This window comes from Pleuronectes platessa, chromosome 13 (genome assembly GCF_947347685.1).
Source record: "Pleuronectes platessa chromosome 13, fPlePla1.1, whole genome shotgun sequence".
In the NCBI taxonomy this organism is placed as follows: domain Eukaryota; kingdom Metazoa; phylum Chordata; class Actinopteri; order Pleuronectiformes; family Pleuronectidae; genus Pleuronectes; species Pleuronectes platessa.
The window spans coordinates 16,667,894-16,683,432 of record NC_070638.1 but is presented as its reverse complement, the minus strand read 5'-3'; the positions used below and the strand labels follow the sequence as shown (position 1 = coordinate 16,683,432).

General features: G+C 40.1%; 3 protein-coding genes across 7 annotated transcripts; all 3 read left to right on the top strand.

The window, feature by feature from the left end:
- The first annotated feature begins 945 nt into the window (after positions 1 to 945).
- LOC128455139 (dynein light chain Tctex-type 5-A-like) lies at positions 946 to 1,973 on the top strand. Its single transcript, XM_053438814.1, has 4 exons — positions 946 to 1,058; positions 1,262 to 1,350; positions 1,547 to 1,671; positions 1,770 to 1,973. The coding sequence occupies exons 1-4, from the start codon at positions 946 to 948 to the stop codon at positions 1,971 to 1,973; spliced, it is 531 nt and encodes a 176-aa protein (XP_053294789.1).
- A 1,409-nt stretch (positions 1,974 to 3,382) lies between these two features.
- Positions 3,383 to 5,114, top strand: LOC128455315 (dynein light chain Tctex-type 5-A). 2 transcript variants are annotated; one of them, XM_053439023.1, is made up of 5 exons: positions 3,383 to 3,472; positions 4,044 to 4,182; positions 4,385 to 4,473; positions 4,688 to 4,812; positions 4,911 to 5,114. In XM_053439023.1, the coding sequence occupies exons 2-5, from the start codon at positions 4,070 to 4,072 to the stop codon at positions 5,112 to 5,114; spliced, it is 531 nt and encodes a 176-aa protein (XP_053294998.1). In that variant the 5' UTR covers positions 3,383 to 3,472; positions 4,044 to 4,069. The 2 variants fall into 2 exon arrangements, with proteins under 2 accessions (XP_053294998.1, XP_053294997.1); XM_053439022.1 differs by having other exon boundaries at positions 3,392 to 3,472; positions 4,023 to 4,182.
- Positions 5,115 to 7,058: 1,944 nt separating this feature from the next.
- mier1b (mesoderm induction early response 1b, transcriptional regulator) lies at positions 7,059 to 15,492 on the top strand. Of its 4 annotated transcripts, XM_053439016.1 has the most exons (13): positions 7,059 to 7,146; positions 7,919 to 7,943; positions 9,039 to 9,187; positions 9,313 to 9,498; positions 9,614 to 9,725; positions 9,852 to 9,919; positions 10,260 to 10,332; positions 10,496 to 10,647; positions 10,960 to 11,041; positions 11,828 to 11,922; positions 12,243 to 12,370; positions 12,904 to 13,031; positions 13,670 to 15,492. In XM_053439016.1, the coding sequence occupies exons 1-13, from the start codon at positions 7,138 to 7,140 to the stop codon at positions 13,978 to 13,980; spliced, it is 1,518 nt and encodes a 505-aa protein (XP_053294991.1). In that variant the 5' UTR covers positions 7,059 to 7,137; the 3' UTR covers positions 13,981 to 15,492. The 4 variants fall into 4 exon arrangements, with proteins under 4 accessions (XP_053294991.1, XP_053294993.1, XP_053294992.1 ...); XM_053439018.1 differs by lacking the exon at positions 7,919 to 7,943 and having other exon boundaries at positions 7,104 to 7,146; XM_053439017.1 differs by lacking the exon at positions 7,059 to 7,146 and having other exon boundaries at positions 7,895 to 7,943; positions 12,324 to 12,370.
- The last annotated feature ends 47 nt before the right edge of the window (positions 15,493 to 15,539 follow it).

Below are 15,539 nucleotides of genomic sequence, written 5' to 3'. Positions count from 1 at the left end.
ATAGTCATTATACAGGAAATTCTATAAAGTAAAAGTTGCCTTTAATCCATCAATCCCTTAATCGATTAATACTTTAACCCCTTTCAAAAGTCGCTTTATTTACATTAATATTGACTTTGATGGCGGTAATATCAGAGACACCTTGACGGTCTTTGGTATGTCATAAAGGAAAACAGCTAACGAAGAAGAGGAAGAAGACATAGTAGGTGGACATATAGTCGGATCAGAGACTTTATATTTGCTGCGTTATTTCAGGTAAGAATTGGTACAGCTTTCTCAGGAAGGTACATGGTGGAAAATGGTACTCCTCAGGGCAGTGTCATAAGTCCAATATTGTTTTCCATTATGACAATTCATGTTGTATAAAATGGTTAGTTAGATAGGGTTTCACGTTCTCAGTGTAAAAAACATGTTGTTCAGATGAGACTCAATGATTTTGAAGTTGATCTGAGGAAACCTGTAGGAGGAGTTCGCTAAAATACACAACGTGTAAAATGGGCAAAATGGGCACTAAATGCCAAACGGCAGACTTCTTGTTGGGTTAATCAAGTTGGTGGCACAAACTTTATTTTCCGTCCGGTCATGCCACACATATGTTCCAAATTTTGTGAAGATCGGTTAAACCTGATGGAACTGCTGTCATTAATGCTATTCATTCGCCTGTCTAGCAGTAGGCTCGTCGCTCTGTCAGTTCTCGGGCCCTAATTTAAAATGCTGAGTACGTACATTATACACACATTTCACTGTAGTGGTTTCTATCGAAATGTTATAAAGTAAAGTAAGGAAAAGTGCAGTGTGCAAACAAGTAGAAAACCCCTTTGTACATAAATATAAGGAAATATTGGGCTGTGCAGATTACATCATGTGTACTACTGTATGTTTTAATATTAACTGAGCTACCGTACATGATTTGAGCCTGTTTATTATCCTGGGAAGAACAGCTACATGTCTAAGCTGCAGAAAGACAAACCTCAGAAACGAGAGAAGAAGACGGTGAAGGTTCCAACAGAGGCGAGTCATGGAGTCAGAGGCAAGGAAACCACTGGCAGGACTAAGGAGTGAGTAAACTCTGCAAATCACACTGGAAATAATCATTTTATATCTTCCTTCTTCAGTAAATAAACCTAGTCTGTGATTGATATCGAGCATGTAAGTTTTAAACAGCCTTTTTTCTATTATCACTTCTATGTAAGTCACTCAACCAGATGATGTAAACACTTCATCCTTCCGTCCCTTTATTCACCCTGATCCTGTCTTTCAGAGTCGTGGATATTGAGTCACCCAGCGGTGAAGTAGGACACCATGACGACGCTCGTACGGTGGGGAAAATGGAGAACACCTACCAGACGGGTGACATAACGTTCACCGCCTCACCACCACTAACTAAAAACAGAAATACGATAGTGACTGTTTCTTGGAGATTTGTGCTCAATCTATTGAAGCTTTTCATTCGTTCCTTCTCTTTCTTCATATTTTCACTAACCTAAGCTATCACAGCAGAAGTCAAAGTTGTTTGTCATTGTGTTGTTTGTTTTCTGCACCACAGGCCCTTACAAACGCTTCCCTGTCGGTGCTGTCACAGACATACTGAAGGACGTACTCACCAATTACCTCCAAGAAGAGAGATATGAAGTGGAGTGGTCCCAAAAAATGACCAAAACAATATGTGAGGTAAATCAAAATGAAAAAGCTTGTTCATGCGGCTCCTTTTGGAGACCTGTGAATTGTTCTACTTTATCAAGTCTCATTCTTCTCTTTGGCTCTCTCAGGTGACACGAGCCCGTGTGAAGGATCTCATGATTCCCAGATATAAGGTGGTCGTTCTGGTCCACATCGGCCAGCTCACTGGCCAGAGCATGCAAATCAGCAGCCGCTGTCTGTGGGATAAATCCAACGACACATTCGCCACCTACTCTTTCAAGAACAGCTCTCTGTTTGGAATGGCAACTGTCTTTGGTGTTTACTTTGAATGAATCCCTGAATCCCCTGAATTGTCATTATTCAGACAATGTTTCAAACTTAATTTCAATTGATGAGTGTGATGGCTGGAATGTGAGCTCTTGTGGATGTTCCCCTCTAGCAGAGCATAGAGAGGTCAGTCCGTAGACAGCCTAGTTGACAGCACACTGTATGAATAGATATCAAGGTTTGTCTAGCAGAAGTCGAGGCTTTTATTTTGTAGGTCGGTTCAATTTGGTGGTTTTAACACCAAAGGTCTAAAGGCAGAAGCTGTGTACTGACCGTCCGGCAAAGTGTTGTCTCCTCCCATCAGTCTTCTCCACCTGGATCCTCCACACGTGTACACCACCGCTCGCAGGAAGGCTCGACCACACAGCCTCAGTGTGTTCGCATCATCCTGTGTCTGTGCCTGCGCTGCACAGGACACAGACAGCAGCATCGCCAGCATGAGTAAGGAACTCATGGAGCTAAAAGAAGATACTGAACCAAGATCTTATTTGCAATTAGTTTAGCCATGCTTCAGCGTTTTTCTGTTGACAACTTTTTGTTCTTTTGCCTTATTTATGAGAATTATATAAGTCCTACGGTATTGGAGGATTTACTTTAAATCAATTTTTTTCGACAACTCTTTTTGCTGTATTCCTGTCTCTGCGGTAGACACAGAATATGCTAACATTTCATGTGAATTTCCCATCCAAAGATTTTGAAAATACGTAAATGAAAAATCAATATAATGTAATACCTGTTTAACTCGTTAATAAAGAAGAGGAAATGTGAGACATGTATCTTCCTCTCATTTGTTCAAAGACGTAAAGGTAGACTCATTATACATGCCATATTTATTATACAGGAATGTCTATAAAGTAGAAGTCCTCCAGAATACTTCAAGAATATAAATACTTCACTTCACTACTGTGTGTTGTGATTATATATAAATATATCCCGGTTAAGGGTACGACTCTCTGAACTTTATAAATAGATGGAATCATGACTGATGTATTGGTAAAATAACATGTAATGGAATAACTGAGTATGTGTCGGTCACACCAGGAAAACAGTGATATGATGTCAAAGCTCTAGGAAAAAACACAGCAGAGTTAGTTGAGTAAAACTGTGTACATTTTTTATTTTTAATTGAGCTCAATAATAGAGCTGAAAATAATAATACTTCAAATAGTTGACTGAAAAAAATGCATCTATGTGCATAATCAATTGATTGTTTAATAAGACAGAAAGCAGTCAGTAGCTCTGGTCTACCGGGTGGGCAGTCTCTCCTAAAGGAGACATGGCGGTGGTGTTGACTTTAGCACACATGTAGATATTAAAATTAAAGACCTGACATTCTAATCCACATTTTAACTGTGCACCAGTTTACTCATTATCTCTCGCGAGACTTCCACCGTCCTCCCACTGCCTACTGGTTCCTGGTTGTCACGGCAACACCAAGCTCTCCGTGGCCACTCGGTCCATGCTACTTGTTCGGTTCTGTTCGGATCCAGAGGCTCTGACGTCGGTAAAAACCTATAACATTTTCCTCCACGTCATTTCTCTCTCGCACATTTGGACGCAGCGATACGTCCTGTAAATGCATGCTTTTATATACGGGTTAGAGTTAGCACGTAGAATTAGCAACTACAAACTAACATGCAAAGTTAATGCTACATGTTTTCATTTTAAAAGCAGAAGTTAATAACAACAACAATATGTGTTTGATAAGAGATAAGTGCTACAGGTGGTGGAGTTAAGATGAGATAAGATAAAAGTTTATTGATCCACACACCGGGGAAATTCAGTTGTTCCAGCAGCAGGCAGGTCAGACTGAGGTAGACAAGGGAAGGAAATAAAATAATAAATGCTGAGTATGTAGATTATATACACCTTTCACTGTAGTGGTTTGTATATAAATTATATAAAGTTAAGTAAGGTAAAGTGCAGCGCAGTGCAAAAAGCAAATAGTAAAAAAGTTTGTTCATAAATATTAGGACATGTTGTGATGTACAGATAACATCTGTGTGCAGATTGTATGTTTTAATATTAACTGAGCTATCGTCCTTGTATTGAAGCCTGGTTATTATCCTGTAAAGAACAGCGTAAGGAACGGGAGGCTGTCATGTCTGAGCTGCTGAAAGACAAACCTCAGAAACGAGAGAAGAAGACGGTGAAGGTTCCAACAGAGGCAAGTCATGGAGTCAGAGGCAAGGAAACCACTGGCAGGACTAAGGAGTGAGTAAACTGTGCTAATCTCACTGGAAAGAATCATTTTATATCTTCCTTCTTCACTAAATATAGTTAGTCTGTGACTGATATCAACCATGTAAGTTTTAAACAGCCTTATTTGTTATTATCACTTCGCTGTGTATGTCAACCAGAGGATGTAAACACCTCTTTCTTCTGTCACCTTCTTCCCCCTGAATCTGTCTTTCAGCTCCATGAGTATTGTGTCATCCATTGATGAATTAGGACACCATGAAGACACTCGGATGGTGGTGACAATGGAGAACACCTACCAGACGGGTGAGATCACGTTCACCTCTACACTGCGCCTCACCACCACCACTAACTAAAAACAAAACAGAAATACAATAGTGACTGTTTCTTGGAGATTTGTGCTCAATCTATAGAAGCTTTTCATTCGTTCCTTCTCTTTCTTCATATTTTCACTAACCTAAGCTATCACAGCAGAAGTCAAAGTTGTTTGTCATTGTGTTGTTTGTTTTCTGCACCACAGGCCCTTACAAACGCTTCCCTGTCGGTGCTGTCACAGACATACTGAAGGACGTACTCACCAATTACCTCCAAGAAGAGAGATATGAAGTGGAGTGGTCCCAAAAAATGACCAAAACAATATGTGAGGTAAATCAAAATGAAAAAGCTTGTTCATGCGGCTCCTTTTGGAGACCTGTGAATTGTTCTGCTTCATCAAGCCTCATTCTTCTCTTTGGCTCTCTCAGGTGACACGAGCCCGTGTGAAGGATCTCATGATTCCCAGATATAAGGTGGTCGTCCTGGTCCACATCGGCCAGCTCACTGGCCAGAGCATGCAAATCAGCAGCCGCTGTCTGTGGGATAAATCCAACGACACATTCGCCACCTACTCTTTCAAGAACAGCTCTCTGTTTGGAATGGCAACTGTCTATGGTGTTTACTTTGAATGAATCCTTGACATTTTGAGTATTCTTTATCTGTGTTGTGGATTATGTCTTGTGTATACTGACAAAACAAGATTCTTTTCAAAACCAGCGTTCAATGTTTTTTATTTTTGTCATATTTTGAAAATGAATTCACATTAGTCAGACAATGTTTTAAACTTAATTTCAATGGATGACTATGAGGGCTGGATGGTGACCTCTTGTGGATGTTCCCCTCTAGCAGAGCATAGAGAGGTCAGTCCGTCGACAGCCTAGTTGACAGCACACTGTTAAAAGTGCTTGGCTTTCGTCACGCCGATGACGTAACATTTCTGGAACATCTGTCGTCTTGATGCCTGTGAATAGATATTAAGGTTTGTTTAGCAGAAGTCAAGGCTTTTATTTTGTAGGTCGGTTCAATTTGGTGGTTTTAACACCAAAGTTCTAAAGGCAGACGCTGTGTACTGACCTTCAGGCAAAGTGTTGTCTCCTCCCATCAGTCTTCTCCACCTGGATCCTCCACACGTGTACACCACCGCTCGCAGGAAGGCTCGACCACACAGCCTCAGTGTGTTCGCATCATCCTGTGTCTGTGCCTGCGCTGCACAGGACACAGACAGCAGCATCGCCAGCAGGAGTAAGGAACTCATGGAGCTAAAAGAAGATACTGAACCAAAAAGCCAAACACACACTAACACTCTTTGTTGATTCTCAGGAAACATCTACCCGCATCAGTCCTTTTATATCAAGTCTCCTTATCCTCAGGAAAATCGGTTGCTTATCTTGTGGGACCATCAAAGGCTTTTAACAGACGGATGTCACTCAGGCTGTTTGGGATGTGTGTGGGAATCTGGGCCATTGAGAGGATCACTGATTAAATACTATTTTCATAAATGTTAAGGAGAGAAATGCACCTTTATGTCTGACCTGCAAGGTTTTTATTGCCCTGGATTTGGTAAAGTGTCTCCTAATGGATAGCTGGAGATATTCCATGTGTGACCAGCTGAGGTGATGGCTCTCTACATAGCAACATAGTGGTGTGTGTTGGTCACTATCATGAACATAAATCAGTGGTTCCGAGAAGAGACGTTTAAATTACCAGCGCATTTGTCAAATAAACTCTGTCATGGAAAAGAGTCAACCTTTAGAATGGTCATTACTGGCACATGTCTAAATACACACGTTGGGGCTGGTATCAGAAATCAAAAACTAGTTTTATCATGTTTATAGCTTAAACCTTTTGATATCCCCTCTGGTCTTTTCCACTGTATCTCTTAAAAGAGTAGATATATTAACGAATGAGATTGTGCTCCATGGTTTCTGGTGGCAGAAAACCCCAGTAGCCTTCCTTACATGTGTCATAGTGCTAAACCCTTTATCTCTCAGATTGTACAACTTTACAGAAACCCACCTTAATTTATGTAATCTCATCTTGGAAACCATCTTTTTGGGGATATACATTATTTTTATTGGATTCCCAAGGTTCTTTGATGCCCACAATCACAAAATATACCTGAAAGACAGCATATGTGCCTCTGTCCTTTTTTTTTTAACCTATTCTATTGTTATAATTAATATAAAGGAATTAGAGTATTTCTTTTAAAATGGAAACATTTAATTGGTTCACTATTTTACTTATTTCTTATGAATATAATCACATTTAGGAGCATATCAATACATTCAGTTCCCTTGATTAGGATATAATAAAAAATGCTTGGACTTAACGCTACTTTTTTAATAGTTATAGTCACGTCTGTTATTATAATAATAGTAATTATTATTGTGTCCTTAATTTAGCGATAATTAAAATTCTATAATGTTTTACATACTGTTTACCTTGTTAATCCTGTATGTTATGCAACGTGTGGTAGATGTTTACATTGTTTGTTTGTTTTTGATTATTATCAATATTATCATTATCGCTGGGGTCGTGACGTCAGGGCAGCTCCACGCGCTCCGGAGGCATCACGCGCTTGATACCGCAGGTGGGCGGGGCTCTACATCCGGGCACCGCTGCTGACCCCTGACGGGACCCTGCAGGATTGCAAACATGGCGGAGGTAAGAGAGTGAGATAAATATACGGGAAAAAAATGATTTAGCTCTGCCGGTCAGTTTATTCGGTCCAGTGTGCGCGTCGTGTGCGAGTCGCCGCTTTACTTCGGGGGCTTAGGAAACAAACGCTTGCGTGGCTGGATAATTCACATTTCCAGACACTTACATGTTTAGTAAACTTCGGGTTAAGCTAACGTTAGCCGTGCTAGCTCCGACTGTAGGGAGCTGCGGCGCTAGCTGTGGTACTTCGCGGTTTTGTTGAAGAATACTTAACTACCCGCGTTTCCGTGTTTTAGCCGACGTGTGGCGATATTTCCACGGCTGCGGATACGCGTCGTGTTGCCCCGCGGGTCTTCACTGGCGAGCGGCGGATTCCCGAGCTCAACTTGTACGCGTTAGCCCCATGTAGAAAAAGAGTGTTAGCTTGCAACTTGTACTGCAAGTTAGCCCGCTGAGTGCGTTCAGGTGGTGCGCACCGGGCTGTGGCGCTAAGCTAAGTGCGGCTGAATACGGGCGGTAAACGCCACAGTTCCTGTTGTATTCACCTCACCGAGCTGCAGCCTCCACGATCCCGCAGGAAGTGGTGACACTCTTTGTTTCTCTTCTGGTAGAACAGGGCGCGCTTTCTCTCTAACTCCCACCAGTGACAAAGTAACTTCAGTGTGTGTTGTGGCTACACGCAGCGACTACGAACGCTTTCTGGTTGTAGATCTCGGGCGGTATTTGCCTCTGAATCTGTTTTGTGACTTAACTCATGCTCCTCTTCTCCGTTTTCCAGCCCTCCCTCGGGAACTCGAGCCCAGGTACATACATCTGCAGCCTTTCTCTTTTTCCTCTGGGTGCACGGGTTTTCTAAAGACTTGTATCAAAAACATATTTAATTGAATGCATAAAGTTAATGTTGTTGACTTAATGTTTAGCATATGTAAATATCGATGACGTTTATGTTTATATTACATATTTTAGTTTTGAGTTATGGTTGGAAACAACAGTAAAACACTTAATAATGATTATTAAAAACACTAAATGTCGAATTTTTTTACAATCTGAGATCTTGCCTTAGTGTTTATACCATATATCAGTTACTTTCATATCCTTGGCTGTATTAAGCAATTATGAATAATGCTGTAATAGTGTAATTCAGTGTTTATGACTGTTTAATACATTTTTTTTTATTGGTGAGCATGCTTTTATCATTTGTAATCAATTTCCTGTATTTGTAAAAGCATACATCCCCATCTGACTCGTATAACCCCCAAGAGTTTTAGTTGAATTATGATAAATGGTTCGTTCTCATGATTTACCTCAATATTATAAATTTATAATTACATTTACAATATTGACGGCTGTGGCTGAGGGGTAGAGCAGTCGTCCTCCAACCAAAAGGTTTGCAGTTCGATCCCAGATTTCTCCCGATGCATGCCGAAGTGTCCTTGGGCAAGATGCTGTAACCTAAATCCCCCCCCAATAGTAAAAAAGTGCTGCTAATAGATGCAATGTGTGGATGAAAGGTTGTAGATTAAAGAACTTTGGTTGGTCATCAAGACTCGAAAAGCGCTATATATATATATATTACATTACATTACATGTCATTTGGCTGACGTTTTTGTCCAAAGCGACTTACAATTATTACACTCAACATTTCTGAGGGGCCTGTTAGGTTAGATTTAGTTATATACAAACAATTTACAATTTACCATTTACTTATTACTCACCCCAGCACCTGAATATATCTTTAATCTACTTGTACTTTATATTTAAACAAAATGTACTGATTGAGCCTTTTTTGGATTTTTTTCACAATTTCCTTAGGTAAAAGTTTTGTTACAATTTTATTCATATATCAGTATTTGATACTGAATTTACAATATCTCTTATTTTTGTTGTTACTTCTCCAGGAGGTTCAGCAGGTTCCGATGACCGGGATTTCGACCCAGCAGCAGACATGCTTGTCCATGACTTTGATGATGAGCGCACCCTGGAGGAAGAGGAAAGGTTGGAGGCTTCAGATGAGACCAATGCAAACGAGATTGAAGATCTTGCACGGGTAAGTTTCAGGCTGTCCGCACGTAGTTTATTTTGTCACCTCCGTTAATAAAATATACTGTTATGAAGTAATCTTCCTCAGTGAGTGGACTTCAACGAGAAGTTTTTGCTTCTCTTTTGTAACAGGAGAGAGAAATGCCCATTCATGAGCTGCTGAGTCTGTATGGCTATGGGGGTGGATCAACAGCAGATGAGGATGAAGAGGAGGAAGAGGAACCTGAGGAAGAAGAGGATGACGAGGAGGAGGATGAGGAAGAAGACCTTGACAATGACGAAAGCAGCAGAAGCACTGGCGAATTGAAAAGAAATGAGGTATGTGGGTATATCTTGAGTTCCTTGGTAGTTAAATGATTTCCAGAAAACTAATGTTTTGTGTCAGTTCAACAGCATCTGTAACATTTGTGACGTTTTGTGTGTGTGTTTTCAGGGTGAGGGTGTTAGGAACTCTATAGGACAGGGCAATGATGCCCAGACAACCTCTGAGGTTCGCACACGCTCAGTCAGGTCCCTTGGCACAGCAGAACTTATGTATTTTGAAAGTACGTGCCATCTCATCTTCTTTACATTTTATGTAGAAGAGTCATGTGTTATCTGTATAAGAAAACATCTCAGACTCTGACTCTCTAGTGAGATTTATCTGACTAAAATGTCATTTTTGGTCTCAGGCAATAATGATGCAGAGGAGGGGTCAGATGAAGATGAGGACTATGTTCCATCAGAAGACTGGAAGAAGGTTTGTTTGAACCTAATTCATCAGGGTTAAAGACTGTGTACATATGCAGTGCCAGTTTTATATACAAGATTTAAACTGAATTTCTCAAATAAAATTAATTTTTCCAAAGGAAACAATCAGAAATATTTTCAATCGAGGAATATATTCACCAAAGTTCAAATGTGTAGTGAAAATGTGTGTTTGCAGAAAATCAAGTTTTCACAGTGTAAAGAAAAAACATGGTTGAATTTGGGCCTGTCTGTTTTGTAGGATGCAAACAGGTTTTATATTTTGTATAAATAAGAAGTAAAAAGTAATTGTCAGTCCACATTTAGTTTAAACTGTGTTTTTTCCCCAACAGGAGATTATGGTTGGCTCCATGTATCAGGCAGAGACCCCTGCTGGCTTGTGTAAATATAATGACAACGAAAAAGGTGAGATGGCTGCTATGTTTCCTCGCTGTCGACATCTGCACATTCAAGTAATATCACTCTGCGAGTTACACAAGGGATACACAGAGTAAACGTGATATAAAGTTGATATGATTGATGTGAAATTGACATCTCATTAACTGCTGTCTGAATTTGTCATCTGTAGTTTATGAAAACGATGACCAGTTATTGTGGAACCCCGAGTGTCTTCCTGAAGGCAAAGTAGTGGAGTTCTTAACAGAGGCATCAAGGCGAACTGGAGATGAGAAGGGAGTCGATGCGATCCCAGAGGGATCTCATATCAAAGATAATGAACAGGTGAGATCAAAACATCTGTAACATGTATTAATGGAAATGGCTGATCATTGTCTACATTTTTCTTATTGTCAAGAAATCCCTTGAAAAGTCCAAAACAAACAATTATTTGTGTAGTCTGTTTAGCAAAAGCCTGATATAGCGTAAACAAAAAAATTAAGAAGACATTCGCACTTTTGTGTTGTCAGTCTCCACATAAAGTTTTGATACTCACAGAATATCAGATCATATATGCTTTAAAAATAATCCTAATGTATTATGTTTATAGTTTTGCATGTTGCTAATGTAAACATGTTTGTTTCTGTTTCCATGTAGGCATTGTATGAACTGGTGAAATGTGACTTTGACACAGAAGAAGCTTTAAGAAGACTTAAGTTTAATGTAAAAGCAGCCAGAGGTAAGCAGACTCTCACTAATACCTGCTGCACACTGGAGGATTTTCACATCTTAACTGATTTTCAAAACATGGCAGACCACACACACCCAAAACAACAGATGTGATTGATTTTTAATCTTTTAATCGTGCAAGCCCAAATTTTAGACAATCCAGTCGAGACGCAGGACCACACACTCTGTGTTTCAACAAACAATTTCTGAGAAGTGATTCCAGAGACTTAAGAACTCAAAGTCACTCGCATGATAAAACTTGGCTTCATAATAAAAACAAATTAACATTAAATATTAAACAAATACTCATACCGTTGCCACAATTCCACAAGTTAGTCCTCTTTTTCCTCTGTCCAATTTTTTTTATTTATGCGTAGGCAGCCATGTTTCGGTTCTAAACATGAGTATGCGACATCCGGTTAGTGACGTTTCCCGGTACGTGTCCTGTGTTTTAGTCTGGGTAGGCAGAAGCAGAGATGATTGGAAAATTATGACACACACACTCTCGACCACTTGCTAACAGCGTTTCAAACTAAAATGTAATGGTATGGATGCAGCCTCCAATCAGTAATGCCCTAGCAATCGTCGAAAGGCCTGAATCTGACCCAAAATCTACCCTATTATCCTCCATTGTGCAGCAGACATGGCCGTGGAAGTTTAATCTTCATTTTCACCTCAGTTTTCTCTGATGTATTTCAACCGATCTTATTGTCTCTTTGTAGATACTGTGATATTTATCTTTTTGAAAGAGATTGTAATAAAGATGCAACATAAACATTCTTCATCTTTTTAACAGAGGAGTTGTCAGTCTGGACTGAAGAGGAATGTAGAAACTTTGAACAAGGACTAAAAGCTTATGGGAAAGACTTTCATTTAATACAGGCCAATAAGGTAAGAGAAGTGTGAAAATCTGCTTGTTCAGATCATTGTGTCCTCATATTGATATTAAAAATAATTTGTTGACAATAAAATTGATTTTTAAATGATTGTTGATGTGTTGCTGACATGTGTTTGTTGAATGCTCAGGGTTGAAATCTGCTCAATTTCAACCTTGCAGCATTTTGAGACAAATCAAATTTCTTTAGTGTTGGTGTCTGATTTTTGTCCCAGAGAGAAATTTGATTTGTCTCTTCTTTTACATTGTGCTGAATCTGTGTCTTCAGACGATGGTAATAATGTTCGTTTCGTGTCTGCTGAATTAAATCTTTCAGGTGAGAACTAGGTCTGTAGGAGAATGTGTGGCCTTTTATTACATGTGGAAGAAGTCTGAGCGTTATGATTTCTTTGCACAGCAAACCAGACTTGGGAAAAGGAAATACAACCTTCACCCTGGTGTGACGTGAGTTTAATTTTTTTATATGTACAGTTGTGAAAGAAATTGATATGTAGACATTGTGAATTATTCATTATTTGTCTTTTTTCAAGCTAATTAACTTACATGATGTAAAATATGTAGTGTAATTAATTGAAGAAATCATAACCATGTCTTAGGTTTGGTGTTTTTGGTTAGGTTTTTTGTTAAAAAAAGTCTTGCTGCGATTTTCAGATTTTAACTAAGTGAAAAATGAGTTCATTTAAAGGGAGTGGGTAGATTTATGTTCAGAGCACACATGCATGTCTGCCCTGATCTGTGCTGCTGCCCTGTTTGCTACTTTCCGACCGCTGTCTCAGCCACAGTGATGTTAATTAAATTCATTTAAACCGTTATCAGTTCTTATTCTGTGGAAATGGTCCAGTCATATATCATTTACAATATTTATATATAGTTCATGAAGTATTTGATCCCAACGAGGACCCACCTGCACTCACTGTATCACCCTGTCAAGAGTTGAGATTATGTGTAACAGGCTGTGTCCTGCCGTTTGTCCTCAGAGACTACATGGACAGATTACTGGATGAGACGGAGAGCGCAGCATCCAGCAGGGCGGCATCGCCTCCTCCCACCACCTCCAGTAGCAGTGCCAGCCACTCGGAGAAGGAGGACAGCAGCAGTCAGAATGGTGAGCTGATGACTAGCCCTTACACACCAATAGGTATTTAACACACAAACAGGAATTTAAGATGTTTTTTAATTCAGATGTATTTGCAAGGCAAGTTCATTTGTTTTGGCCCTTTCAGCAACAAGGCAATCCAAAGTGCCTTACATAAAACATAAAACACATCATGACAAATTGTTAGAGCAACGTAAGACAAAACGCAATTCAGTGCAAGAAATGATCTGTTCAAGTCCAAGAGGATCGACAGATTGACGCTCCTCTCACTATCCCACTGTCTAAGTGCCCCTGAGCAAGACCTTATCTTAAATGTATCCTACCTGGTGGCAGGTGTAAAGGTAATTGTTTTTATTTTATAGAAGCTGTATTTCATATTATGTGATGGAGTCGATCACCTAAAAGACGATATCCCTTCCTACCACTAATGGTCAAAACAAAACATCAGTTCATAGGGTTTTATCAACACATCCATCACAGTAGAAATGGACATTTCATTTTTCGAGCTGGAGAATTGAAGAATTCAATATAATAAAATGTAATTTATATCTCTTTCTGTAAAAATGTATTTCTAGTTTTAGTTTTTAGTATGATCTCTTTATTTCTTATTTATCTCCGATCACTCAATATTTATCTTTCTTTGACAGGTATCGCAACTCACAATTCAAACCACCCTGTGGATGGCGCTCTGTTGCCTCCAGTACTTCCAGTCAAACCTGAGTCGACTCAGTCCAACGGCCCCTCCATTCCAACAGTGGATTCTCCTCCCGTCTCAGACAACAACTCCAACGGTTGCAGCCAACCCTCTGCGCCCAACCACGACAGAAATGGTTCTCTAGAGCCGCCGCTCGACCACAGAGACGCAGTGGCACTCGACCGGCCGGCCAAGAGATGCAGGACGGAGGCAGAGCCTTTGGGCCAAAGTGAGGTTGAACCATCCAGAACGCAGGAGAACTGAAGGTTGTCAAGCTTGGTGGTGCTCGCTGATAGACGGTAACTTGGGGTAAAATGTCCCGACCTTTTTGGCCTGGGAGCTCGGCATCTCCTGAGAGCAAAGACTCACGAAAACAAGGTCAAAGGTCACTGCAAATGACACAGTGAAGAACACAGCCTACCAAACTGCAGCTGGTCCTCCGGGAGGGGCAGTGACGGACCTGTCCCCCCCGAACCTATTCATGTACTGACTGCCTGCAAAGCTCATCCCAAAGTACCACCGCTTCAACGTGTCTACGAAACATCTTCTCTCACCGTCTTTATTCCCTTTTCGGAGACTGACAAAATTTTGCCAAGAATTTTCTTTTTTTTTCTATTTGTACTCAAAGAAAAGAAATCACCTGATTATTTTTTTACACAGAGATATTTATATTTTTTAACAAAAACATCTTTAATGATAAGTTACTGTTCAAGCCATTTGAACATTTGATGACACAGGGGACACACTGACCGATGCTCAAGTTGTCTTAAAAAGGCAGAAAGACAACAGGTAGGCTGGTGCTGCCACTGACTCGCTTTAGTAGCACTTTGATTGTATGTTTCTCATTGTTGATTGACTGATCGATCAGGGTGGTGATGTAAAAACCCAGCAGAATGACTTTTTCACTCCTTCACTCGCTGAACCGGCTCTGGCCTCGTGTCATGGCTGTTTGTTTCTGATAAATAAACCGAAGGGTTCGTTTCCCCCCCGCCCCTCCTGCAGGTTTGTTTGTGTAAAGCAGCTGACATCAGTGATGTCTTGTATTATAAACTCATCGTGTAGAAGATCGCTGTATTTTTGGATTTTCATAGTCAGTGCTTTGCTCAACACTTTGTTTTTACTAGACAGAATGTCCATGGTTTTTAATGTAAAGTTTGTATAGATTTCTTACCTGGAGCAGTTGGTACATTTTTATAACTATGTTTATCTCTGTATTTTCTGGTCTTCCTCGTAGGCTTCGCTTTTTTGTTGAGAAACCTTTTTGCCTCTTGCTCTGAGATGGATGTAATTAAAGTAGCCATTCCTCGTCCCCTCTCTGTCCGGCCGCACGTCTCATTCCTGTGTGACCCTGCTCAGTCTCAGATGTTTGTTGCAGAGCTTCATATTTTGTGCGTACAAAGTACTCCACATTGTGGTTGAGCTTCGGTTTTAAAAAGCAAAGGCTAATGCTTAGTTTCAGCCAGTATTTCCTGTCCCTCCACAGGGAGCGTCTTCAGAGCAGTGGACCTCCAGCAGACCAGGCTAATTTGTTTTGGTACAGTAGCTTTTCAACCTAATGCTTCGTTGTTTTACTTTGTACTCCAGCTTACATTCACAAATTAAGATGAGTTTGTCTCAATAATGTTGATCCATGTAGTCTCTTTTCTCCTTTTTTATTTACTGATGGCTTTTTTTCTCTGTAAATGACAACATGAATAAAAATGAAGTGTATTCCAAGACTTTGCTATGAATGGAATAAACGACTATATTTAATAAATGTATTAATGAAGTTGAGAAGTCGTGTTGTGAGTTTTCATACTGCAAAATTTCAACCACTCAAAACT

Bases quoted from the DNA above. Each gene is read 5' to 3' on its own strand.
- LOC128455139 (XM_053438814.1), top strand. From the start codon at position 946: ATGTCTAAGCTGCAGAAAGACAAACCTCAGAAACGAGAGAAGAAGACG. The intron at 1,351-1,546 runs GTGACATAACGT...TCTGCACCACAG, and splicing joins GGAGAACACCTACCAGACGG to GCCCTTACAAACGCTTCCCT. The intron at 1,672-1,769 runs GTAAATCAAAAT...TGGCTCTCTCAG, and splicing joins TGACCAAAACAATATGTGAG to GTGACACGAGCCCGTGTGAA.
- mier1b (XM_053439015.1), top strand. From the start codon at position 7,895: ATGCTCCTCTTCTCCGTTTTCCAGCCCTCCCTCGGGAACTCGAGCCCA. The intron at 9,188-9,312 runs GTAAGTTTCAGG...CTTTTGTAACAG, and splicing joins AGATTGAAGATCTTGCACGG to GAGAGAGAAATGCCCATTCA. The intron at 9,920-10,259 runs GTTTGTTTGAAC...TTTCCCCAACAG, and splicing joins CATCAGAAGACTGGAAGAAG to GAGATTATGGTTGGCTCCAT.
- LOC128455315 (XM_053439023.1), top strand. From the start codon at position 4,070: ATGTCTGAGCTGCTGAAAGACAAACCTCAGAAACGAGAGAAGAAGACG. The intron at 4,183-4,384 runs GTGAGTAAACTG...TCTGTCTTTCAG, and splicing joins ACCACTGGCAGGACTAAGGA to CTCCATGAGTATTGTGTCAT. The intron at 4,474-4,687 runs GTGAGATCACGT...TCTGCACCACAG, and splicing joins GGAGAACACCTACCAGACGG to GCCCTTACAAACGCTTCCCT.